Source organism: Sturnira hondurensis, unplaced genomic scaffold, assembly GCF_014824575.4.
Source record: "Sturnira hondurensis isolate 20B ecotype Veracruz unplaced genomic scaffold, ASM1482457v3 Scaffold0009229, whole genome shotgun sequence".
Classification (NCBI taxonomy): Eukaryota; Metazoa; Chordata; class Mammalia; order Chiroptera; family Phyllostomidae; genus Sturnira; species Sturnira hondurensis.
The window spans coordinates 421,131-446,522 of NW_028081860.1; the positions used below are offsets into that span (position 1 = coordinate 421,131).

Genomic DNA, 25,392 nt, shown 5'->3' on the forward strand with positions numbered 1-25,392 from the left:
TTTGTGCCAGGCCTTTCCTAGCCTGCCACTAAGTTCCCTCACACACGCAGAAGCAGTGTGCCTGGAAAGTGTGGTCTTGGGGCACCCAAGGGGACGCAGCGTACAGAGAGGGTGCCCTTTCCTCTCACGGCAGTCCTGAAAGTGGCTGGTTCTCCTCTGTGTTCAGGGACAGCCAGACCGAATCAGGAAACACACCACCATGCTGTCCTGTGAGCTGTCAGATAATGAAAGCCCAGACCTTGAGTCACTTTCACAGAGAGATTTATCGAGAATGCTAACAGCAAAGGATACAGTACTTCCCAACAAAAGGTGCAAACGCGTCACTTAGAAAGGCATGCTGAGTAGTCTTTGCTTTCACACGTATTAAAAAACTTACAAAAATAAAATAAAACTGCGTGCTGCCCATCTTTTCAAATAGTAAAAGAACCTTATGAAAAAATCACTTGGTTTTACAACAAAAGACACAAACGGACATTTTTATGTAAATTTATAAGGCAAACTCTTTATATAATAAATAGGTTACAGGGATTCAGTGGGGGGTGTTTTTGAAACGTATACAGGTACATTCAGACAGGTTTACTGAAATGGTACAAATTTCCTTAATAAATTGCCTTTTGTTTTTAAATATATCAGTGCTTTCAGTCATTTGGCTATACACAAAGAACCTTTTTTTGAACACTACAAAAAAGCAATCAATATTTTTTTTGTTTTTAAAACGACCTACTTATTTCCTAAAGTAATTGTCCCAAAACACAAAAACTGAAGGTGAATGCAATAGAGGGCTTTTCAAGACATCTCCAGCCAAGTCTGATCTGGGCGGCTCCCCTTCTCCCACCCTCAGCAGGGCTTCCCTCAGCACAGGGTGGCTGGCCTGTGTCACTGCAACTCGGGAGGGGGCAGCCACCCTGCCTGGTTCTTCCCGCTACTAAACACCATGTGCAAACAATCACTACAATCAGCACTGTCCTCGCCTTTCAGAGGAAGGGCTGCCAGGTGCTAAGGGAGCACACATCTGTCCCTGTTCTGTGAACCCAAAACAATGTCTGGTGGGGGTAACGGCTTCTGTGAGAAGGATCTGGTTTTGCCATGGAAAGGAAAGGGGGTTTCTCACATCCATTTTTCTGAGAATCGGATTGCAGCAAAGAGAGTGCACCCTCCCACCCCACCAGCATCTTATCGCCTGGGATGGCAGGAACTGAGAGGTCACATTAGTGTCGTGCACTGAGGTAAGGGGTGGGATATGATGGAGGTGTCCTAAACGGTAATGCCCACTGCCTGGCCTGTCTAGAAAGAGCTGCATCAGGTGAAGAGTGGCCAATCTGCCCTGTCAACATGTACCTGACCCATGGCCACAGGGGAGATCTCCGGGGAGATGCCGGTCTTTCCTTTGAGCCACTCAGTTCAGACCCACCCCAGGTTGGCCCTGCTCAAACCCCTCCTGGCTCCCCTTGCAAGAACATAAACTTCGTCTGTCCTTAAAAATAACAATGCTAATAATCTCAGGGGGAAAAGGTAAAAGAATCCACTGGGTGGAACAAGATCTGGTTTTGCTCTGACTTTGAAAATGGCAACACATCAGCTATTCGGTCTGTTGGCTTAGGTTTAACTTCTTGGGTAGCTTCTGGCTGATCTGAGAAGGGGTCATCTCTTTGGGTCTCCCCTCCTGGGGAAATAGGACAGCCCCTCTCATCTCAGTCACCATCCCCTCCCTCCAAATTCTTTTGTTTGTAAAGAAAAGGTGTCTAGAAGCATTTGTCTCTGGAACAATTACTTTAAACATGGTTACAATACAAACTTCAGTTCAAACACAGAAGAGATTTACTTAGCAAAGTTCCTTTCACCCACCAATTACACAAATATAAGCCTCAACACCACAGTTAAGAGGACCAGTAGAGATAACCTCATGTTTGGAACACAAAAGGGGAAATAAAAACCAAACCAAACCCAAACAGAAAACCCCCAGAAAAACGAGGGGAGGGGGAGAGGGAGAGGTGGGGAGAGCTAACACAGCACACATTACAGTGTCCGGGTACACAGGAGCCCAGCACGAGGAAAGGGCTCGGCACACATTGAGTAACAGTCCTGGTGATATTTGGTCATATATTCATCAACTACTGACTCTGGAGCGGCTGTTATTGATTGAAGCAGTGACAAATCAAACGGAAAAGGAGGCCTTGGTAGCAAAGGAAGGAGCAGGCTTCAAGTTCTGCAAGCCTTTTGAACTCCACTGTCCAGCTCCCCAGAAACACTGAACTGGGTGGGCCTTGCTCCAGCCCAGTGGGGTGAGAGGTCACTGAGTGAGCCTAACTCAGGTGCTGATTTCACATTTCCGCCAGAAAGCATGCAGGTGGATACATGCAGACACCCACCTGTTAGTGGCCAAGCATCAGTGGCAATGGCCTCCTCCCCCCCTTGGCCCCACCCCAGGCTGGACGGGCAAGGACATCGTGACCCACTGCTAATACTGAATGCAGGTTGGAGTGGGCCCCAGATCAGGTCCTCCAAGGGGCCCGAAGGTAGCCCAGCCACCCAAAGGGCCTGTGAGTGTTTCTCTTTTGGATTCAGGCCTCAGAAGTATTGATATAGGAAGGGAAGCTTTTGGCCCTGGTGATTATAATGCTCTCTGCTTTGGAAGAACAAGTTTCTCGATTTTTTTTTTGGTGTTTTTAATTACTTTAAAAAACGATCAAAAAGAATTGTTACAGCTAAACTCTCTAGCAGATATTGCTCATTAAGAATTACAAAAGCAAATGCAATTACTCACAGGATATGGGAGAAGAGAAAGGGACATTTCTGGAGTCTTCGCTACCTCCTAGAGGGGACTGGACTCTCGTATGTGGTTCTGGGGTTCCTGGCATTCTACCTGGTGCCACTTACAGACACATGACAGACTCCCCATCTTTCCTCCAGCCCCTGGACTCGGCAAAGCAGGAGCCCTACTGGTGGAGAGGCCTGCTGAGCTGACTCTCCATGCATGACCACTCTGACCAGGTCATTGGAAGGGGTGGGGAAATCAGGCCACCCCTGTGGGTTCCAGCTGCCCCACCCAGAGGTGGAAGGGGACCAGGAGGTGCCAACTACATTCCAGACTTTGCCAGGGCAAGGGAGCGCCCACGCACGTACCCGTTGAGGTGAACTGTTCTGCACCAGCGTCCTGGGACCTCTCTCACAAGCACTGGAGAAACAGTGCGAAACCCGGGTGCTGCTTGGAGCCTCCTTAGCTTGGCACAGGGAAGCCCTTGAAAGAAGCGAGGAAAGACCACGAATCTGCTTGGACAGAAGAAGTGACCAGCAGACAGATTTGTCGTTTTTTTTTGTTTGTTTTTGTTTTTATTTTCCCTTGTCCTATGCTACGGTTATCAGAAATATTGTAATTAAGCAACAGGTATAATTTTAACAGGTCTTTTTTTGTGTGTGGAGCCACAAGCAAAATGAGTTTATAATTGTGCAATATACAGATATATATATATAAAAATTCAACTGCTTTGTGTGTCTAGTTGGTGCATTAAATAAAAGGGACAGAAAAACTAAAAGCAAAACTAAAAAGCAAAACAAAAGCCCAGGACAGAGGAGACCAAGCAGGCCTATGCATATAGTCTATAAGATACTGGATATAATCAGGGTCACCAGGAAAAACAGCTTTGTCACTTGATACACAAACACTGTGGGGAGAGGAACTACCAGTGGGCAGGAGGCAAACCTCTTGGCCTTTTCATCTTATTTTCTCTTGCTGCGGAGCAGGACCTGAGAAAATGTAAGCTAGAAGGGGGGAGCTAGAGAAGCAAACACAATTTGCAAGTTTCTCAAATGCTCAGCTCTGCCGGGGGTGGGGGCACCTATCCTGACGCCTACCCTCCCATGGCCCCAGGGGCTCTAAAGGGTGCGGGGCAAGTGGGGCGCACACCACAGTGAATGCTCAGGCCTCTGTCCTCACCTCTGAGTTCAGAAGGGAGTGCTGTTCCACCAGGCCCTAGACCCCAAGGAGAGTGGAGCAGGGGAATGCCCTCAGGGGACAGGCTATGCCACAGGCAGAGGCCAAGGGGAAGACATTACCCTCTCCTTCCTAGTTAGAACTCATTTTTTCCCTGACAAATCAGAGCTCTAGGTAGGCTCTGCGGAGATGAGAATGGAGCAAGAAACAGGTAGTGCCAGGGAGTGAGAATGATGCAGGCCTTCGCAAGTCCCTGGTGACCATTCAGCTTCCCATGCCAAGAGCTGGGCTCCTGCTGCTTTGGGACCAGGTGGGCCACTAACCTCTAGGCTGCTCCAGAGGACAGAGGTGGCAGCTAAGTCCTCAGGGACTGCTACCCAAGGAGATATGGGCTCTCCAATGATGGGATGGCCCTTAGTTTCAGAACCAGCAGCCTCAGACTAGAAGCCCCTTCGCCTGCAGCACTCACCACACATCAGGGCAGGCTCCAAGTATTTTTAGATCAGAATTTTTGCAAAAGCTTGCTCTTATTCGTTCAGAGACATTAAAATGTAATTTTTTTTGCCAAATATTTTCTAGGTTTTCCTTCTGAATTGTTGAGAGCGGGTTTCAGTGTTCACTTTTCCCCTCTTTAGTATGTAACTTCAGACCCTGGGAGAGGCAGTATCCTAGTGATTTATAACAATTAGGCCTTTTCTAAAGATTGATCTAAAAGAGAAAGACACTAAAAAGGAGACTCAACAAACCCCTCCAGTGTGGATGGGCTAACTGACAAAGAACAAAGATGGACCCTTGCAGGAAGCAGGGGAAGACTGGGGAATCCAACAGAGCAGGGGTATGGGGAAAGGGGCTCAACCACAGGCCTGGTGATGCTGCTGTGCCTGCCCACAAGCCAGTGGCTGGCACTTGGGGGACTGGCTAGGCAAACACTTGTAAGGCTCTAGACAACTTGCTTCCCAAAGTCTGGGCCATTGGTCCTAGACTCCGTGCATGAAACTCACACCAGGAAGCAATTCAGAGCAACACCACCAGCTAGAAACGGATGGATGCACAAAGGTTTCCAAGAACCAGTACCTGTGACCTCTCTTGACCCCATCAGTCCAGAGAGCTGAGTGGGAATGCTCCACAAGATCCAGCTGGCCCCTGGTGAGTTCATAACCTTTGCTCCTTCCCGGGCTTGAGCTGCTTATTAAGAGTTACTCAAAATCCAGAGGGCCTGTCAGCTAAGGAAACTCCCACCAAATACGGAAGTTTGTTTCTGGCTAGTACCCTTTCCTGACGGCTGTCACAGCAGACTTGGGACTGTTGCAGATCTGCCACTGTTCTTGGCCTCTGGCTTGGAATGATGCCACTGAACAGACTGTTGCCCACACCTGCACGAGGTCTAAGTAAAAGCCAGGTGCTGGCTATAGCCAACATCCCCAGGCCTTCACGACTTTCACATTCCAGGGAGCTGAGAGGGTTGAGTCCTTGGCTAGTTTGGCAATGATGGATGTGGTGTTTCTAGATGTTTCCTATGCCAGCAGAAGGGAGCTAGACTAGAGCCTGGTTGTGGCCTATTTCCCCAGTTCACTTAAGTGTCAAAGCCGGCAATTCCACTGGTAAGGACAAGCCAACCAATGGGTGGATGGGTAGGGCGGGGCTGGGCTGGGCATGGTGTGAGGACGTACAGAATTCTGTCTAGAAAGGGGGTCGTAACTAACAACTACAATGAAGGGAGGGATGATGAACATGACTGTGACCTAGACCCATGGGGATCCGAAAGCCGTCGGTCAATTCCTGTATTCTTCACAGTCCCTTAAAAGATGCCCCCCAACCTTTGCTGTATTCAAGTATACACACAATCAAGGTCACACCCCAAACTGGGCTGGACACAGCTGGCGAGAATTTCAGGGATTTTGCTTTGCCTCCAACCTCCTGTCAACCTGACTCCAGAAACAGGGGTGGCATGGAAGCTGCAGGGCCCCTGCCCGCCAAGGGTGACAAACCACCAAGGCAGCCTGCTTAAAGGTGACTCTCATGATGACTTTACTTGGGAAAAAGGAGGGAATGTGGAAGAAAGGTGGAGAGAAAGAGAACACTAAGGAGCCTCAGGCACCGCCTGCAGCTTTGGAACTCTACGGGAGGAAGCTAGGGAGCTGAGGGACTGCAGGTTGGGTGGGACAGAAAGAAAATGACCCTTCAAATGCTGTGTTCTTGACTGCCAATGCCCAGTCAGCCCCTAAATACACTGTCATGGGTGAAAGGCGGGCCTGATGGGCCCTGCACTCCTCTTCCCAGGACCAGATGGTACTGAGCTGATGGGGAGGCCAGCCAGCTTCTGACATTGGTCCTAGGAGCCACATTTCACTGGACTAGGTATAACACAAAAACACGACCAATTAAAATGGACGATGTCTCCACGACAAACTGGCCGTATGCCACGCTCACATGGCTAGGCGTCTTTGGGGGTGCTAGGAGTGCAAGGCCACTGTGGGGGCAGGAGCCTTTTGTCCTTGGAGGAAGAGGGGTCCCAAAGGACTTACCCCCTCCCCCAACCCCCTTCCCTTCCTGGGGAGGAGTCAGAAGTGAAGCCTGGAGGGTTGACAGCAGCGTGGGGCTGGTTGTGGGACTTGCTTTTGCAGCATAAGGAAATGGATACAAAAATGCTAGAAAGGCCAACTATGACTCTACAAACAGAATGGGGCAAACTCCCTTTCTTCTAACCATTCTGGAAGAGACAGACACGGTTTTTTTCTTAAGCTACTGATCGGAACTGTCAACTATGGTTCCTGATCACTAAGGACTGGCAAGGAAGTGCTAGACAGTTTCTAGGATGTTTCACTCCTTCATGGTTACACCGCAGTAAGGAAGCCAGGGGACAATAACTGAAATACACAAGACAACACACACTTGACAGTTCATGGCAGCAGCTTACATGGGACGTGCTTGTGGGTGTTTCTGGAAGCATAAGACTGCTGTCTCATTTGCTACTTTGATAAGGTACTTCTCAGTTGGACAGATTTAGATATAAGAGACATCTCTGTAAACACAGAAAAGGATATACCAATATGATGAAGATATGCAGCTAGATAAGGACTTCCTGAACAGAGAGGTTGAAAAGATGGGATCCCACAGCAAACTCAAGCCTCTAAGCCTCTACACCACAGCCCTAGTGCAGATGTGAAAATGTGTGCTACGCTGGCCCTACCCAGTCTCCAGCAAGCAAAAGCCAAAGGTTTTCCATTAGAAAAGAACTTGTGGTTAGTTGAGGAGCCTGGGTGGGCAGAGAAGGGGGAGCCTTAGGCACTGGTCCCAGCTCAGGCCTGGGGGCATCTGCATTTGTTCTGTGCCCTGCCACACTGCACTGTGGTAATCAGGCCTGGCAGAGGCCAGGGTCAGGACTGGGCTGCTCAGTGACTGTGGCAGACCATGGGAGCCTGTTTTACCAACTCCCAAATCCAAATCTGGCTTGATTTTCCCCACTCACTTTTCTCAAGTGGAAGGCTGAGGAGGCTCAGTGCCTGGGCTCTGATCTAGGAGAGTGAGATCTTGCTATTCTCTCGCCCTTCAGAGAGGCTGAGGTGCTAGGGTCAGGTGGACTTGGCAGAGCCTGGGGCTTCCTCAGGGCTGAAAATGGAGTGAGGGTGGTGGGCTGGGGTTGGTGGCGGGAAGGCCAAGTACAGGGTGAATTCTGGGGACATGACCTAACCAGAATCTGTTCAGGGTACAGTCGGGCACTGCGGCTGCTTGGAACAGAAGGGATGAATGGGGAAGAAATGAAAGAATGAAATGACAGAAGGCGGAAATGGAAGGAGAGAAGACAAAGCAATCAGGAAGTCCTTATAAAATTGCAGCAAACACTTAGAGTTTCGGAGCTTCGTGGGAACCCTATGTGCTGAGCCCACTTTAAAACAAGCGCAGGTATCTACAGATCCAGGCAGTTCTAAACACCATCACGTCTGGTGGCTTGAGGGACAAAGTGTCACCAATTCAAGCCAGTTTGCTCTCAGAGCACGTTTGTTTTGAAGTGGGAACATGAAGACTCAATAGTGCAAATAGTTCTAAGCTGTCCCTAAGGAGTAGAATTGGAAAGTTTTGGAAGAACATTCTCCCCTCCTTCCCCTTGGCCTCCGCCCCAGTGAGCCTCTAACTGCCAGTCACAGACTGCTCTGAGTGACTAGGAGTCCCTCCTACCCCGCTATGCTCTGCCGGTCCGAGGCTGGGCCAGCTTGCCTGCACCTTGTCCTGCTGCCTCATGGCCTCTTTCTAGCGCCATCCATTGGAGGCCGGCCCTGGGCCATCCTCTCCTCTGGCCAAGGCCAGTCTACACCCAGCAGTTCAAAGGACGACTCCCTCTGAGCCATGCCAGTACTGGAGTGAACAGGTGCTACTTCCCTGTCCTGTGAAATGTCCTTGTTTGTTTTGGATTGGGGCTGGAGTGGGGCCAGGTTTATGCCACCATGGTGGGATCACATGGGCTGTAGCCACTGGCCATCTCTGTCTTCTTTGTTAAAGAATCCAACTGTCTCTCCTGCCTCACACCTCCTTGTCCCAATGTGGGTGGGAATGAGGGAGGTAGGGAAGCTAGGGGCAGGGTGGGGGGGACAGGAGAGCTGAGACTGGGGCACCAATGGCACCGCAAATGGGAGTGTCCTCTCAAGTGCCCTCTGTCCTTAATGACCACACGGGGGGAGGTCTGGGTGGGAGGGGAGGTGCAGGCGTACCCTAAGAAGCCTGGTCAACAGCTTGTCTGGTCAGTAGTATCTGCAGCAAGCCTTGTTGAAGGAGCCTAGTTTAGAAAAGTGCAAAGCTACTTCTGGCCCTGGTTAGGTCTTCAACCTGACTGTGCTTGTCGGTAAGAAAAACATCCCCAATGCTCCAACTACTCCCACCCTGAAGCCACGAAACTCTAAGTTTACTGAAAGAAAAAAAAATATTTTTTATTTCAGTTAATCGGGAAGCTTTGTCAGAGCCCTACCCATAAGGAGAAGAGACAACAGCTGCCTTTATTCTTGTTGGTTTGCTTTGCAATCCGCTCTGTGTAAAGTCAGCTAACTCTCTCGGTCACGGGCGTCCGGCTGTCCACAGGCTCCTCTCTGTTTGGCCTTGGCATGGAGGATGAAACAATGTCTTTGCGCTCTCCCTCCCCTCGGTGTTTGTACTTTTCTGCGGCCGTGGTGGTGGTCGCAACCGTAGGCTGAGTCTTAGCTGGCTCCTTGGGGCAGCCGTCACTCTCCAGCGAGCCTCCTCTCTGCATCTTCTCTTCTTTGCAGATGCTGCTGCTCAAGTCCTGGGGCTCAGGGGGGCTGGCAGGGTCCTCGGAGCTTTGGGGCTCGGGCGGGGGCGGGGGTGGGGGCGGGAGCAGCGGTGTGGGTGCCTTCGGGGGCTCTGAGTGGTGGTGGTGGTGGTGGTGCTCCTTCTTGGGAGGCGAGGAGGCACTGCTGCTGCGCCCCTTAGGGCTGCTCTCCTTACTTTTCCGCCCAGGGCTCTTGCAGGTCTTCAGTCCCTTCCCACTCTTTTCGCCAAGGGTGGACACCAGCAGAGGCTTCACCACCTCCTTCACCTCGATGCTGACTGTCTCCCGGGTCTTACGCTTTTTGATTGGGAGCACGGTCTCTTGCACAGACCGGATGGAGGATTCCTTCACGGCTTTCTTCTTGGCCTCAGCAGCAGCAGCTGCCACCACACTGCCTGGCTTTCGGCCCCGTTTCTTGGGAATGGCCTGGGGGTCGGCCTCGGCTTTTCGCTTCCTGCCGGGGCGTTTGATAACCATGACTTGGGCTGATGTGGTGGCCCCAGCCCCTTCAGCCTTGCTCCCTGGTGAAGTTTGAAAAGGCATCTTGACGAGCAGCTTCCCAGGACTTTTCTCCAGGACCCTTTTCACCTGCACGCCCTCTGATGCTGCTGCCTTGGGTCTCGCGGTGCCGCTCCCTTTGGGGCGTCCCCGACCTCTGCCAGTTCCTGGAGCTTTGGGAGATTTGGGCTTCTTAGGTGGTTTCTGCTCTCGCCGGGAGGGGCTCCCTCTCCCAGTTACCGTGAAGTCAAAATCATTAGGGTCCAGGGAGGTGTCGCCTACCTTTTCGAAGTATGCAATCAACTCCACTTTAGATCGAAAGGCTTTTCCCTGGGGACTGTAGGAACAAGTGGAGAGACACAAAAATGATTAGAAGCTTCCACAGCAATGTCGGAAATAAGGCAGAGCAGAAGGTGGTGATAAACTTCGACAGAAGATGTTCTGTAAGTAATATGCCTGATGATACTACCAAACCAGTCACATTTAAGAAAAGCCAAGAGAAGCTAAAACTTGAGGGGCATGGCCACAGCTACACATGAAGTAATCAGGCTTGAAGTAATCAGGATTACACATGAAGTAATCAGCAGGTGCCCTACATGGCCTGCTTCTGTACTGGAACAGCTCAGTGCTGGCTGCTCCACAGCTGTTATTTGGATGCCCGAGGACCTGCCTGCCACTGAGACTCCCTCTAGCCCCCCACAGGGGTCTGATCTGGGAACCCTGTCTAGCCATCAGATCAGGCTGGGGTTCGTTGTGCTGGCTGTCGCCTGGGCCTGATCTGCCAGTAGAGCACCCTCTGTCTAAATCTGGGCATGCTGTTTAGCGTCTCTGGGAATCAGTTTTCTCATATGTCAATAGGATAATGGTTTGCTCACCCTTCTTAGAGTTGTTGAGGCCAAACAAGGCCGTAAATATCCTTTGAAAACTGCTAATCTTTTGGGGATTGTCTAAGGGGCAGAACTGAAATATACTTATTCATTCCTTCTCTGAAGCTCAGGCTTGGCAGTTACTGTTTCAATAGAAAACACCCAGTGCCCCCCGCCCCTGAATGAACCTGGACAAATGCGAAAGAGACAGCTGGAAAGGCACATGGGATCCATTTGTGCCTTCCCCCAGAGGCCCTGTCCAAAAGCCTGCCTTTCTCAATACAATTCACAGAGTGGACTGAGCCCTATGAACTCCTGATTCTTCTGGTTCATCCAGCAGTGTCATAGAACAAGTCTCCCAGAAAGATGATGAGGTTATTAACAGGTTCTGAGAAGAGCCCCTCAGCTGGATGGTCTGTAGCCGGGAAATGGCAGCACCCCCAGGGAGTTCCACTTGCCTCTTGAGCCCAGGCTACTGCGTGTGGCAGACCTTGTGGCCTCAGTGCTTCCCAGGTGACCTCTTCTGACATTCTCATGGTGACCCTGGGTAGGCCCTACTGCTATTCCATCCCCAAATGAGGCTTCAAAGGCTGGCAGGGTAAAGTCACACTCTGCTACCCTATGCATACCTTAGTCAGGGCAGTGACTTCCACACACAGTTGTCCTAAGTGTACCTAGTTACGTCTGCATGCGAGGCTCATTATTGAAGCCACCTTGACCCCAATTAAGGTCACACACACACATTTTCCAGATTAACTAGCAGCAAAGAGCTCCTACTCCAAGAGACCCCCACTAGTTTTTAGTGCCTGTCCCCAACTTCCCATCTATTCAGGCCTCCTGGCTCTGTAGACAGAGAAATTGCCCTTACTTACTTGATCAAGTACACATCATACTTCCCAGCGGAGCGGCCGGATTTCCTTTGCTTAAGCTTCCGGGTCCAACCTTCAGGCAGAGTGGGGTCATCATACATGGGTCCCCGGTCACGAATGATGGACCGCCGCTGTTTGGGGGAGGCAGAAGCTTCCGGGACGGCCGGGGCTGAGCCTGACCCTTCTGAGGTCTCCGCTTTGCCTGCTTCTGCTGGCTCAGCAGAGTGATGGGCTGACGGCTGCAGGGGCTCATGTTTGCCCTCTTTGTCTTCTTTCTTATCCTTCTTCACCTTTTTAAACTTCAGGGGTTTGTCCTTGAGGCCCTGGAGATCCTGGTCTTCTGACTTTTCTTCCCTGAAGTATTAAACAAGTATGTAAGTAGAGGACACATCGGTTTGCAGAAAAAGCACACACCGGCCGGCTTGGGGCTGCCCAGCACAGGCTGGGCTCTGGGAGCCGGGCTGCTCTGCCAGTGCTCACCCACGTCTTGATATTCTTCCTTTCACAGATTTCTTTAGGGGCTTTGGGCTGCTGCTGGTGGTGGCCAACTACACTCTACCAGCACTGTGGCCACCCCCAGTCTCATTCCTAGTGTGCAGGAGTTGAGTGGCCTGCACGGGTGGCATTTTTTCCCTGAGTAGAACACTGCGTGGCTTCTCAGCATGCTGTCTTGGCAGAGGCCACTTCATGAGCTGCATCCGAGGGCTGACAGGAGGCCCTCAAATGCTGGAGAGGAAGCTGTCCACCCAAAGTGGGGGTGGAGCTCCTCTTCACAAAGCCTGGCCTGAGTGTTACTATAGCTTCTGTATTTTTGGTTTTTAAAATGTGTACTCAAAGAACTGCTGTGGGGCACAGTACAACTTGCTAATAGGAACACAGCTCTACATGACCCCCTTGGGAAGTGGCGCACAGTGCAGCACTGTAAAAAGAGTGGAGAGGTTTGGAGCCAGCCAACTTGAGCTCCAATCCTGATTCTGCCCTTTCCAAACACGAACCTGAGCAAGTGACCTCAACATCCTATGCCCGTTTCCTCATCTGAACAATGGGAACTAATACCCCAGAGGAAGAAAAGTCACTATATAAATACTGGCTAACTTGGGCAACCAGAAACCATTGCCCAGGATTGTGGCATAATAAAAAAAAGTGATCCCAGGTCGGGTGAGCCTATATCAGGAGATGCTCCCTTATAACAGCACGGCGCTGCTTGCAGGAGGAAGAAGAAAGACAGAGAGGCACCCTCCCTGTTCCAGGGTGGGTACTTCCCCATTCTTTCACACCGGACAGAGCAGCTCCTTCCCTATACTTTGATTCCATCTGGTAGATTCCCTCACATACTTCAGAAATACTCACTGAGAGGCCCTGGACCCTGGGATCTCCCAGGACATGCTGTTCTGTCTATGATGCTCTCATGGCCACGCTAAGAGGGCAAGAACACAACTGGGGCCAGGGGAGGCTTAGAATGAATTGTGAATTCAGAATTAGCCCCCTGCTAGTCCCTCAGCTAGCAGCTCATTCTGGAAAAGGGCAATACTATTCCTGTGCTCTGTATCTTAGCTCTAGAGCTGCCCTGTCCCATGTAGCTCACATCTGCACTGATCACTGTCCTGGGGCTGGTCTATCCCAAGTGACTTCTCTTCCAGTGCACACTTCAATAAAGCCACTGTGGTGTGCACTCGAAAGCAGATTCAAATGACAGGGGTTAAGTCACAGAAGGCAGGTTAGCACCAGGACTCACTTGGTGCCATGAGGACCTGCTTTTCCTCAACAGCTCAGGCTGGGTGTGGGGAGACAAGACACTGGTGAGGGTGTGTCCTAGCCCTCCTCAGGCCTACCCCTGAGTTACCTGGATCTTCATCCAGAAGTTTAGGGCCCCCAGCATGGCTGCCAGGGTCATCCAGATTCAGCCCTTGGCTCACAGGAGACCTTTTCCTGCTCTAAAAGCACAGGTCCCTAATCTGTTCCAGCAGAGCTTACTTTTCAATCCCCCCCCCTCCTTAGCTTCTCAGCAGGAAACAAAGAAAAACTCTGGGAAGCTGGGTGTGGCCCACCATCACAGAGGGAGAAGGGGAGTTCTGCCAGCAGCAAAGTGGTGGACAGACTGGAATGACCACTTGCATACAGTCTATAGGGGCACACACTGCTGAAGTCCAGGGCTGCTTCCTGGAACCTTGACAGAAGCGGAGTCAGAGAAAAACACTGCACCAATGGAACAGGTCTGACTTCTTCAGAACTCTCATTTGTATTCCCCAAATAATTTTACCACCGTGAGGTCAAGTACACGCCATATGACCCAAGGAAGGCCTCTTAGATACAATCAAGGGTGTTGATGCAATCTAGGGAAATACCTTCAAGAAACCTACCCTGAAGAGACATCTCCAGAAAGACAAAACAAGAAGATGATGCTGTTTACACAGCACTGTTTTTACCAGCCCAGGACAACTTGGATGGCTGCCATTAAGGACCTGCCTGACTAGACAAAAACATGCCTGCACCATCGAGAGCACCCCGAACCACGGAGGAGCGAGCCTCGGGATCTCCTGTGAAGTAAAAAACGGATATCATAGGCTGCCTTTTGTGTGAGCACAGGGGCTTTAGGAAGCACACCTCAGAAACCACTGAACTGCTGAGGCCTCTTTGGGTACCCAGGGCATAATTTCAACTTCTGAATCAGGTAAAAGTTTACATAACCAAAAATAAAATGAAAACAAGAGGTAATAAAACCTTATCACACTGAATGCAAACAGAAACAAACGAATAATTGTATCAAATTGATAACATACCACAGAGAAAAAATTATTTCCAATACTTCTGATCACAGTGCTCTATACACCCATGGTGGGACATATTCTAAGGCCAATGAAGGCACCCTAGGGGCAGGGAACACGCCTGGTGTCCCTGGAAGGGGACCAGGCTGGCCCCTGGGAGAAGTGGGTGATTCTGGTTCTGGGGCAGCCTGTGGAGGCAGAAAGCAGGAGCCCTTAGAAGTTAATACGGAGAGTCAAGAGGACACAGATGCTGGCTGAAAGGGTTCCCTTGTATTGGGCAATGCTGCAGCCAGGTGAGTGTTCGAAATAATGAACTAATTAGAACATAATGAAGAAGATAAGAATCCACATAGTGATATTAGGCGAGAAAAGGGAGCAAGACCTAAAGGAAGTGAAGGCGAAGCCATGTAGCTGTGTGTGGGGGAAAGGTTCCAGACAGTAAAGCGGTCTCAAGGGGGGACATGGAGGGCTTTGTTGGTTTTTTTTCCAAGTCTGATGGGAAGCTTTGAATAGGGGACCAGGGACAAGGGCTCTTATCTTCAAAGGATTACTCCAAACAGACTGCAGGAGACCTAAGAGGATAGCAGGGAAGACCTCTGAGAAGACTCTGGCAGTGGTCTTGGTGTGGCCCAGGATGGAGATAGTGAAGGATTGGGGACAGGACCAAGAGGTGAAGCAACAGAAGTAGCTGATGGACTAGTGTGGGGGTGAGGAGAAGGGACAAATTAACGACCTCTGCCAAAGCCTGGGAGCCGGGAGCCCAAGGAGAGGAGCACACGGATCTTTGGCTGCTAGCTACCAAAGTGGGATTATCTAGCTGTATCCAAACTCTGACTTGGGCCTAAATAAAAACTGTTTAGGTTTTTTTTAAGTTTTTTTTTATTGTGATGAAATGTACATAACATAACATTTACCTTTCTAATCATTCCAAGTATTCAATACATGAACTTTGAATAGTACCAAAGATAGGGGAATAAAAGGACCTTTATCTGTAATAATCTAGGTTCTTTAAAGTGAAATTACCTGAAACCACTATGACAATATGGTGGTTTTCAATTCTGTGTAGAGGGATACACAGGTGTTTGATACTTAAAAACAAATTACAAAAGCCCCAAAATGATACAAAACAGCCCTAACTGATGTGGCTCAGTGGATTGAGCGCAGGCTGTGAACCAAAGGGTTGTGGTTCGATTCCCAGTCAGGGCACAGGCCTGGGTTGCGGGCCAGGTCCCCAGTGGGGACTGTGTGAGAGGCAACCACACACTGATGTTTCTCTCCCTCTCTTTCTCCTTCCCTTCCCCTCTCTCTGAACATAAATAAAATATTTTAAAAAATGATGCAAAACAAGTAATCCAAATGACTCTACCCCTGGCCCCAGTGCCTGCTCAGTCCCAGGGTGGCCTGAAGAAGCGAGGACAGGATGGGATGCCTGGCAAATCCCTAAGCACCCCTCCCACACACACACCAGGAGATTATGGGGTTTGCTGAAGCACACATTTCCCTTCCCTTCCCTCCCTCCCTCCCTTATCCATCGCCACTTATCCCCCCATATCCTCTTCCATCTCCACCCACCCCTTACCTCCCAAGCACTCACTTTAAAAAACAAACCAAACCCTCTTTATCTTCCCTCTAATCACAACATATAGACATGTGCACACACATACATACACACACACACACAATCCTGAGTATGAGAACTGAGCACCTAGTTCACATTCACAAGTTCATATACTTTAGAGTTAGGATTAGTCTCAGAAAAACCACCTATTCAATTCTTCAGTGTCACAGCTAGAAAAAAAAGGAAGTACAACCAGACAAGGGAACTTGTCTGAGGTCACAGTTGAGTCAACCTGTTTTCATTGATGCCCTTGCCTTGGGCCAGACTCTGCTAAGGGCTGGGATGCCAGGGTGGAATTAGCATCATTCTTTGGTCTTCTAGAGCTCCCAGTTTAGTGTGTGTTGGGGGGAGGACAAAGGGGTTAACAAAACAATAGTGACACCTCCCCTGTTCCAGGCAGACGGAAGCCCAGAGATGGGTTTTTAAGTTTCACTGCGGAGTTTCACAGGACAGTTGGGAGGACACAGGGCAGGGCAGGCCAGGCCAGGTCAGGCCAGGCCAAGCCAGATGGGCAGAGGCAAGAGTATCAACAGCCCCATCCTATTCCCACTACGATGTCTCTCCTGGGGCGGGGGTAGGGGGAGACCAGAGGCCCTGGGCTGGCCCTCTCTCCCACCTTCATTTGAGTTAAGATGGTACTTCTGAGAAGCCTTCCTGTTCCTTTCTCCCCACTCAGTGTACTTCAAATATCCCACCATGATGGGCACCCCACAGACAGTGTGTGCCTTCTTCACTGCCAACTCCCCACTCACCACACTCTTCCAGGCACAGGAACAGTGCTTAATAATCATGTGCCAAGTGACAATCACAACTCAGATACTGTGCTACCTTTGCTGCTGCTTTGTTCAAAATTCTCATCCAAGGACATACTTAATGATTCGAGGGAGGAAGGAGAAGGGAGGGAGAGAAACATCGATGTGAGAGAAACATCAATTGGTTGCCCCTCGTATGTGCCCCAACTGGGGACTAAACCCACCGTCTAAGCATGTGCCCTGACCGGGACTTGAACCTGCACTCCAGTCAACTGAACCACGCTGGCCAGGACTACCTTTGCTTCTTCTGATGGCTCTATCCCTGTGGTCATTGGCTACAAGGGAGGAAAAGGGGCTAGCTTAGCACTCAAAGCAAGTATGCTCTGAGTGACTAAACAAATTTGGGCACTACCAGTAGCCTGGTGGTCACTGGTGGGTTGGCACTGGCAGGATACAAGGCTGGGGCAGTCACTGAGGGCCTTGGTGTCACACTTGCCCTGGAGCACAGACAGTGACATCTACAGTGATGGGGAGGGAAGGGTTATGAGGGCAGCAGTATGGGAGATGGTTACTCTGGGAGGGTAGGTTCCAGGCTTCCACAGACTAGATTCTCGGAAAAAGGCGGTCAGGTCCACAGACACTCCTCTTGGTAAAACTACTAAAAAGACTGGACTGAAACGAACATCTCCTAGATAGAACACAGTGTTTAAAAACTCTTACCTGCACAGACAAGCTGGCATGAAATTAAGGAATACCTAGGCTAAAGAGTAAGGGAAGGAAGGGAAAGGTCCTGTTCTGTGAAGAAACCTGACAGGCACCCCCTTAACAAGAGATCAAACTGAGTGCTACTGACTGTGGCCAGCCTGTAGAAGCGCTATGGAGAAGCAGGAGCATCAGCACCACCCCGTCCTGCAGGAAGGGTATATAGGCTATGAGGAACCAACAGGAAGAGTCCAAAAGGGGCTCCATTTCACACGACAATGGGCTTGGGCTCCTTAAAATGGTCTGTGGCATAAAAAAAAAAAGGGCTGGGGGCTGCTTCTGGTTAAAGTAGACTGAAGAGACAGAACAACATGTAACCCTGGGCTGGCTCCAGGGTTCGAAGGTGCTAAGAGAGGTGGTAATGGCATTTGGGGAATGTGAATATGGTTCCATGCTAGCTCTACATTAGGCTTCCTGAGTGTCATAACTGCATCCTATGCTTTTAGGAAAGCCGTGCTTAAAGTAGTTAAGAGTGCAATGTAATGACAACTGCAACTAAACCTCCAACGGTAAAGGGTTCAGGGGGAATATATATTTAAAAGGGGGGGGGATGACATCAATATAACTGGAAACTGTGCTGGGTGATAGTAGTAATTTGAAGCAATTTCAGGAAAGCTTCCTAACAATTAAAGAGAACGCCTTTACTTTACACAACTACCTTAAAGAGAAAAAGCTGGAAACCCTGCAGAAGTGCCTTCTTTCAGTGGCTGAAAGAACCAAAATATTTTCCACAGTGTTATGCTCTAAATGGTGAAGCTGTCAAGGTATTTCCCCATGTTTAAAATAAAATCATTGTTGAAAGAAGCCTTGCCTAGGATCTGATTTTTAATGCACAATGAGAACAACTCATGTGTGCACCGTGTGAGAGGAAGCACAAATCGGGATTATGGTAAAAAATGGCTGGCTGATAGAGATGCTGGGTGCAAATGCCAACTGAGATTTCAATGGCCTGGTGTTCTGTTTCTTAACCAGAACTGCCACTAGTTTTGCTAGCGAGCTCTGATTACCAAATCATAGAGATTTAGCATGGTCTATTCCACCTGTTTTCCCCTTAATGTTATTTTATTGTTTGGTTTGTAGAACACAAGATCTCCGCAGCCCCTAGGAATGCTCATATCATATTCAAGCAGAAAGGTGTTCACAAATCTTAAATTATGAAGTGTGAGAGAAAGCTCTTGGTAATAAAACATCATTCAGTGATTCTGCTGCTAGACCACAAACATTAGACCAAATCTTCCCTATGATCTAGCAGAGGAAAATTAGAGTTGCAGGAATCTTATTTTGGGGCCAAATCATTTTATCTCAAGGGGTCTGATGGTGAGAACTGCCTGTATTTTAATGATGAAAATAACCTACGGTAATCCTGTAGAAGGAAGCCATGGGTGCTCATCTGACCCAAGGCTACTGTACATTATGGGGAAGCAAGCAACCAACAGCTGGCAGGTGCAGCTAGCCAGACAACTGTGGTTTTTCTAATACCCCACTAAAATGACAGCTGACTTCACCAATTACACTAAATCATGAAGGTAGGTTTTATGATTCCCATGCAGTGCTCAGAATCCACAGCTGTCTCCAAGCAAGCCTGTCTGGTTGCAGGCACAGAGCCTAAGCAAACAGCTCTGTCATCTATCCCAAGAGAAAGCCCAGCCTGGGGACCTAGGATGACACATGCTAGACTGGACCAAGCTGACCTGAATGCCACCTCTGAAGCCCAAGACACTGTAACAATGCCAGTCAGAAAGTAATTTAGATCTCACCTACAAGAGGAACCTAATCAACAAAAGAAACAAGTGAGAAAATAGAACCAAAGAGATGGAAATAAAGAACAAACTGACAGTAACCAGAGGGGGGGAGGGTGATAATGGGGTGGGGGGGGCGACGACAACAGGGAAGGGTTGAGTCAAGGAACATGTATAAAGGACCCATGGACAAGGACAATGGAGGTTGGGGGGAGGATTGAATGTAGGAGGTGGGGGTGGGTAGGGCAGGGAAGAGTAATGGGGGAAAATGGGGACAACTGTAATTGAACTACAATTAAAAAAAGTAATTTTGTTCAAGAAGTTTAATGACTAGGCATTTAGCCAAATTGAAGGTTGTTAACTAAATAGTCTGAGGATATTTGATCATTTTTTTAAATTGCAGTAAAAAACACATAACATAGAATTTACCACTAGCAGCACTTACTACATTCACAATGTCATGCAACCATCACCATTATCTAGGTCCAGAACATTTCATCACCCATGGAGGAAACCCCATAACCATTAAGCAGCCGTTCCCCTTGTCTCTCTTTCTGACCCTAGCAACCATAAGCTCCTTTCTGTCTCTATGTATTTGCCACTTTTGGACATTTCATATAAATGGAATCATGGATTATGTGACCTTTTGTGATGGGCTCCTTTCATTCAGCATGTTTTCAAGGTTCAGAACATCATCCCCTTTTATGGCTGAATCACATACCACTATATGGAAACACCACACCTGGTTTTATCCTGTCTTCTGTGGATGAACATCCGGGTTGTTTCCTATGAACATTTGTATACAAGATTTTACATAGATATATGTTTTCAATTCTCTTGAGTCTGTACCTAGAATGCAATTGCTGGGTCATATGGGAACTCCCTGCTTAACCTTTTGAGGAACTGTCAGATTGTTTCCCATGGGGCTTCCTTTGCGGGGGGGGGGGGGGTGGTGAGAATGCTGTGGAACTAGATAGGAGTAAAGGAGAATGTCAGCAACTGCTTTCACTCTGCAGACAGGGGCAAGCTTTTAACAGAAGTCATGAGAGCAAGAATGCTAGGAACAGTGCAGGGATGTTTCCCTTCACCTTCTTATTCAGTACCTAGCATTCCTTGAGCACCTTCTAGGTATTATGCATGAGCTGTATGAGGGCCAGGGGTGGTACAGCACAAGACACACTTTCTACCTGCATCTGTTTCTTCTCTTTCCCTGGTATGGTCATTCTTTTAAGGCAGTCAACAATGACAGGAATCATAACAATTCTGATGAATGTCGTTAAAGGGGAGGTACTGAGAGCTAGGGGAGACCCATCGAGGAGCTGGGGAAGAGCTTGGGAAGTAGGGATGACAGCGACAGTGACACAGGATGTGGAGCCACTGGGAGTGGGGGAAGGATTATGCCCAAAGTGGTAAAGTGGATATAGCTGTGGACCACCACTGATACCCAAGCAGGGTGGCTTCACCACCAGCTGTACCCATGAAAGTGACTGTAGAGGGAGCTGGCCAAACGAGGTAAGAATGGAAGGAAATCAAGAACCCAATCCTTACTACTGATGTTTTTGTAATTACATCTCTTCCTCTAGAAAGCCTGTGTGCTAGAATTTGCTCTCTCATTCTGTAGCCTCTTCACCCAGCAACTTCTCTTCCATCAGGTCCCCCAGTGCCTTTGCTTCTACATCCTTCAGGGTGCTCATGGTGAGCCTCTGCATGGGTGGCTGGACACTCACCTGGGCAAAGTCAGCCTCCAGTGCCCCTATGACAAACATCTAGTCTTCAAGATCCCAAGAGCTGGTCTCCACAGACACTTGTATTGTGCCTGCCTTTTTGGTCCCCAGCAATACATTCCCACGGCTGCTTCTTCCCTCACCCTGTTTTCTGTTGATACTGTTTTCTTCTTACCTTTGTATACTTCTATGTAAACAAGTTTTACAGACTTCTAGTAAGCATCAGCTGCTTTTATTGAAGAACACAATATTTGCCAAAATAAAATTTCAATACAGAGGCAACATATTGGTGGGGGGAAGGGGCAGTTAGGAAATCTCCAGTTACAGAAGAAAAAACTACACAAGAGTCAGCTCACTTTGTCTGACTATCTCAATAACTAACTTGAAGTTAATGGCTTTGTTTTCATTATTGTGCCTCTTGCTAGTATAGGTCACCCCACATCTGCATGCTTGACAAACTTTTGTTTTCTGATGACATCTGAGCTCATTGAAATAACCAGAAAAATACATAAAAGGAGAACTCTCAGTGCTGGCAAACAAGAAGGGTGCCATCAATGGCTGAGGCACTTCTGAGAGATTGCTGTGAGATGTGGTGTGGTTGGAGTTGACGTGAGAGAAGTTCTACTCCCATGACTCTACTGCACTCAGACATGGCGGGGGGGGGGGTGGACCTGCCAGGAAGGTCTAGCTAGGAACAGGATTCCCAACAAAGCCCTAGGAAATCTTCAAGGTCAGAACAACAGGACCTCAGAGCCAGGCTGGCTGAAGTGCAATTTGCTGATGGCAAATCAAGGGCCTGGAAACCTAATCGTGCCATACATGGAAAGAAGAGTGACAGGCTGAGGAGTTTCCCTGGGCACTGCTGAGAGCTGGGGAGGGACAGAGAAGGGGATGGGTGCTCCAGTGATTCTGCACTGCTGGAACACCCAGGAAGAGATACACAGATATGGATGGAGATCTCACTTGTCTCAGCAACCTTCCCAGCAGCAGCCTGGGAATCCACCCTATGTCCATCTCAGCTTCTAACAACAAGGGTTTAAAGCCACCAGGAAGCAGTGGGCAAGCAGCAGGGACTAGTTTTCTATCCCATAAACAACTCTAGGGAATGGCTAAACAGTAAGTAACGTGCCTGGTGACAAGACAAGTAACAAATTGGTCACTCCCTGTGTACAAACACTAATTGGGTAAAAACATATTAGGAAGATTGAATATTGTCCTTCCAGTCAAGATCCCAATGGAATTCCCTTCAGAATCTGACATTTACCTAGAACAGCCAAAGACCATATAGGGTATGGGGCCATGACTTGCTTTGGGTGGCCACTGCATCACATACCACACAACAAACTTGACTCCACATGGATTAGAGAAATAGGGTCAAATGATAGGTTAAAACTTCCCACAGAACTGTTCTCTTCCAATCCCTAAGAAAATAAACAAAAGTGGAAAGGGGGAATGTGAAGGTAACAATTCATCACACAAAGGAAAGGGACATAAAATCGAATGCAATACATTTCAAAATCCAGCAGCCTAAGAAAGAATTCCAGAGGACAAAGCAGCAGCAAGATGGAGCTCCTGCCCTGGCCTCATCCCCACAACATCCTGAGACCTCTCAGCCTGTAAGCTAGAGAGAAGCAACTGGGTTGTAGTCAGTAACTTTTCCCTTTTAGGCCCAGGAACTACAGAAGCTCCTGCTGAGCAGTACAGGACAAACAGGTAACATGCCAGCAAGCCAGGCTGGCTCAGTGGGAAGCGACTGCTCTTGGTTACACATGGATTCAGGGAACCACCTGGAGCCTGAGAAGCCCCCTTTCCGCATTCCTACAGGAATGGCACACATGTCTTTCAAGTAGATGGAGTAAGCCTTGGTGTAAGACATTTAACACAATTCTTAGGACAGAGAGAAGAATCTAGATACCACCAAAGACTATCTCTCACTACAGCTCCCCCAGTGTGCAACTTCTCTGTGACCACAAGATAAAGAGCTCATCACAGCCCAGAGGGGAAAGCAGTGAGAGTGGATGCCAAGAGACTGGGAAGAGAGGGCCAAGAATTCCCCTGTTGTACCAAAGCAAACAGAATGACTGCATGGAGTCATCCAAGCCCGAGCCAAGATGACAAGAAATGACATGGTAACTCTGCAAATATATTATGGCTAGAAGGAAAAAACAGAGACAGGGAAGGAGATGGCTCAGGATACGCCAAGTCCTCGCCAAAAAGAGATAACACCACAGGGAAGAGAAGGAACACTCGCCTACCACAACTTTATAAGAACATGGTCTCAATAGAAGTTCAAGGAGGAGATGATACAACAGTAAGGTGAAATGACAAATTCCCAACCTGAGAAGCAAACTGCAGACCAAACCGTATCACTATGGAACTCATAAATACATTTAAAAAGAGCCCAAAACAGAATATGCATAGCTGAAAATCAAAGTAAACAAACAGTGAATGCACATGAAAATGACAAAAGCTAAAACAATTAGAGCAAAGCTAATAGCATTGGGAAAGAGACAAAGCCAAACTAACAGAAGGGTAACTTGTGTCTCCATAGTAGGGAACTCCCAAGTGGAAAAGATGCCATCCAAGATATATTACAAGAACGCCGACCCATGTGGCTCAGTTGGTTGAGTGTCATCTGCAAAGCCAAAGGTTGCTAGTTGGATTTCTGGTCAGGGCACATGTCTGGGTTGGGGCCTGGTCCCTGACTGGGGTGCATATGAGGGGCAGCCAATCAATGCTTTTCTCACACATTGATGTTTCTCTCCCTCTCTCTAAAAATAAATAAATAAAATCTTAAAAAAAAAAGATGTAAGAAAACTGACCTGAAACAAAGATGTGCTGCATATATAGCTTGAAAAAAAAATACATTGTGTTTCCAGGAAAATGTGATAATGTTTCTCTCTCTCTCTCTACCCCCTCCTCTAAAATCATTAAATTAAAAAAAAAAGAATTAAAAGAAAAGTACACTCAACAGTGAGAGACTCTGGTCAACCTCCTCAACTTCAAGGATAAAGAAAGAATTCTTTAGGCACCCCGAGGGAAAAAGCAAAAAGCGCTCCTGGGATGGGGGAACATCAGAAGACCAGGTGTATGTAACATCTACTAAGTTCCTGCCCTGGCCAGTGTGGCACAGTTGGCTGGGCATCGTCCTATAACCAAAAGGTTGAGGGTTCAATACCCAGTTGGGCACTCTGGGAGGCAACCAATTGATGCTTCTCTCGCACATTGGTATTTCTCTATCTCCCTTCCTCTTCCTTTAAAAGCAATGAAAAATGTCCTCAGATGAGAATAATAATAACATCAGCAGCCATCAATGAAGTTCCAAGATGGTTCAGTGCAGTGGTAAGGAGCACAGACCTAAAGCCAGCAAGCATGAGCTCAAATCCGGGCACAGTTGTGGGTCTCTGTGTACACATGCACACAAGGTCAAAGGTAAGGCCAGAGAGATGGGCAGGGGCCTGATGCCTGATGCAGGCCTCTTTGAAGTGAATCTGAACACAGATCTGAAGGAAATGAGGGGTGAGGGAGAAGGTCATATAAAGAGGAGCCACAGCCCTGACCCCAGGAACAACCTAGCATGCTCCAAGAAAGGCAAGAGCAATGGGCTGGAGCCAAGTGAGCAAGGCAGAGAAAATGAGCTCAAAATGAGGCATGCCTGGCTACATAATTTGCAGGGCCCAGTCTAACATGGAAATGCAGGGCTTTTTGTACAAAAATAGGCAACTTCTAGATGGCCACAGCAGAGAATTAAACCAAGCCCAGTTCTTCTAAGCCCTGGGCATTATATAGGTTACATGCTCAAAGGGCCAGTCCTCCTTTCAGGCAATGGACTTTGGATTTTATTGAGAGAGGGGTAAGAGGCCCCCAGAGGGTTTTGTCTCAGAGGAGTGACATGATCAGGTAAAAGTTTTAAAAAGTTCACCATGTGGAAAATGTAGAGAGTGTGTGTGGGTGAGGGGACAGGGAGACACAAGGTACTGCAGAGTGGGCTCACAGTTTGAAGCATTAAATGTTTATTAGAGCCCTGGCTGGTGTAGCTCAGTGGATTGAGCGCGGGCCTGCAAACCACACAATCGTGGTTCAGTTCCCAGTCATGGCGCATGCCTGGGTTGCAGGCCAGTTCCCAGCAGGGGACTCATGAGAGGCAAACATACATTGATGTTTCTCTCCTTTCCTCCTTCCCTTGCCCTCTAAAAGATGGATGAATAAAATATTTAAAAAAAATGTTTATTAGAGATTGACACCTGGGGAGGAAGAGGACCTGGGCAGAGATGGCAAGACAGGGGTTTTGTACTCCCCCTTACTCAGTCACCTGGACGCTGCCCTGGAAATAGTGTGACCTAGGTGAGAAGGCTCTCACTCGGAGGAACAGGCAGTTGGAGGCTGCCTGTTGACTGTACAGGGGACAATGGGTAATCTCTATGCTGTATGAGTTATTACAGAGTCTAGGTGGGTGATGCAATGGCTGGTCTAACTGCTGTAAGTGGAGGGCATATGTATGCTGGGGGCAGGAAGGATACAAATCAAGGGTTCTGATTTCCTCATTTTATGTTTTCCATGCTGAGACATTTTGCCTCCTAGAGGTCTACA

General features: G+C 48.5%; 1 protein-coding gene across 2 annotated transcripts in view; it reads right to left on the reverse strand.

The window, feature by feature from the left end:
• Window positions 1-482: 482 nt before the first annotated feature.
• MECP2 (methyl-CpG binding protein 2) overlaps window positions 483-25,392 on the reverse strand; it is a 66,241-nt gene continuing 41,331 nt past the window's right edge. Inside the window, exons 1-3 of one of the 2 annotated variants that reach the window (XM_037056951.1) lie at window positions 11,446-11,473; window positions 9,990-10,044; window positions 483-9,880 (exon numbers count right to left, since the gene is read on the reverse strand). In XM_037056951.1, coding sequence (XP_036912846.1) covers window positions 8,961-9,752 — 792 coding nt within the window. In that variant the 5' untranslated portion in view covers window positions 9,753-9,880; window positions 9,990-10,044; window positions 11,446-11,473 and the 3' untranslated portion in view covers window positions 483-8,960. Of the gene's footprint in view, window positions 10,045-11,445; window positions 11,797-25,392 lie in introns of those variants that run through there. The other variant, XM_037056950.1, reaches the window with a different exon arrangement.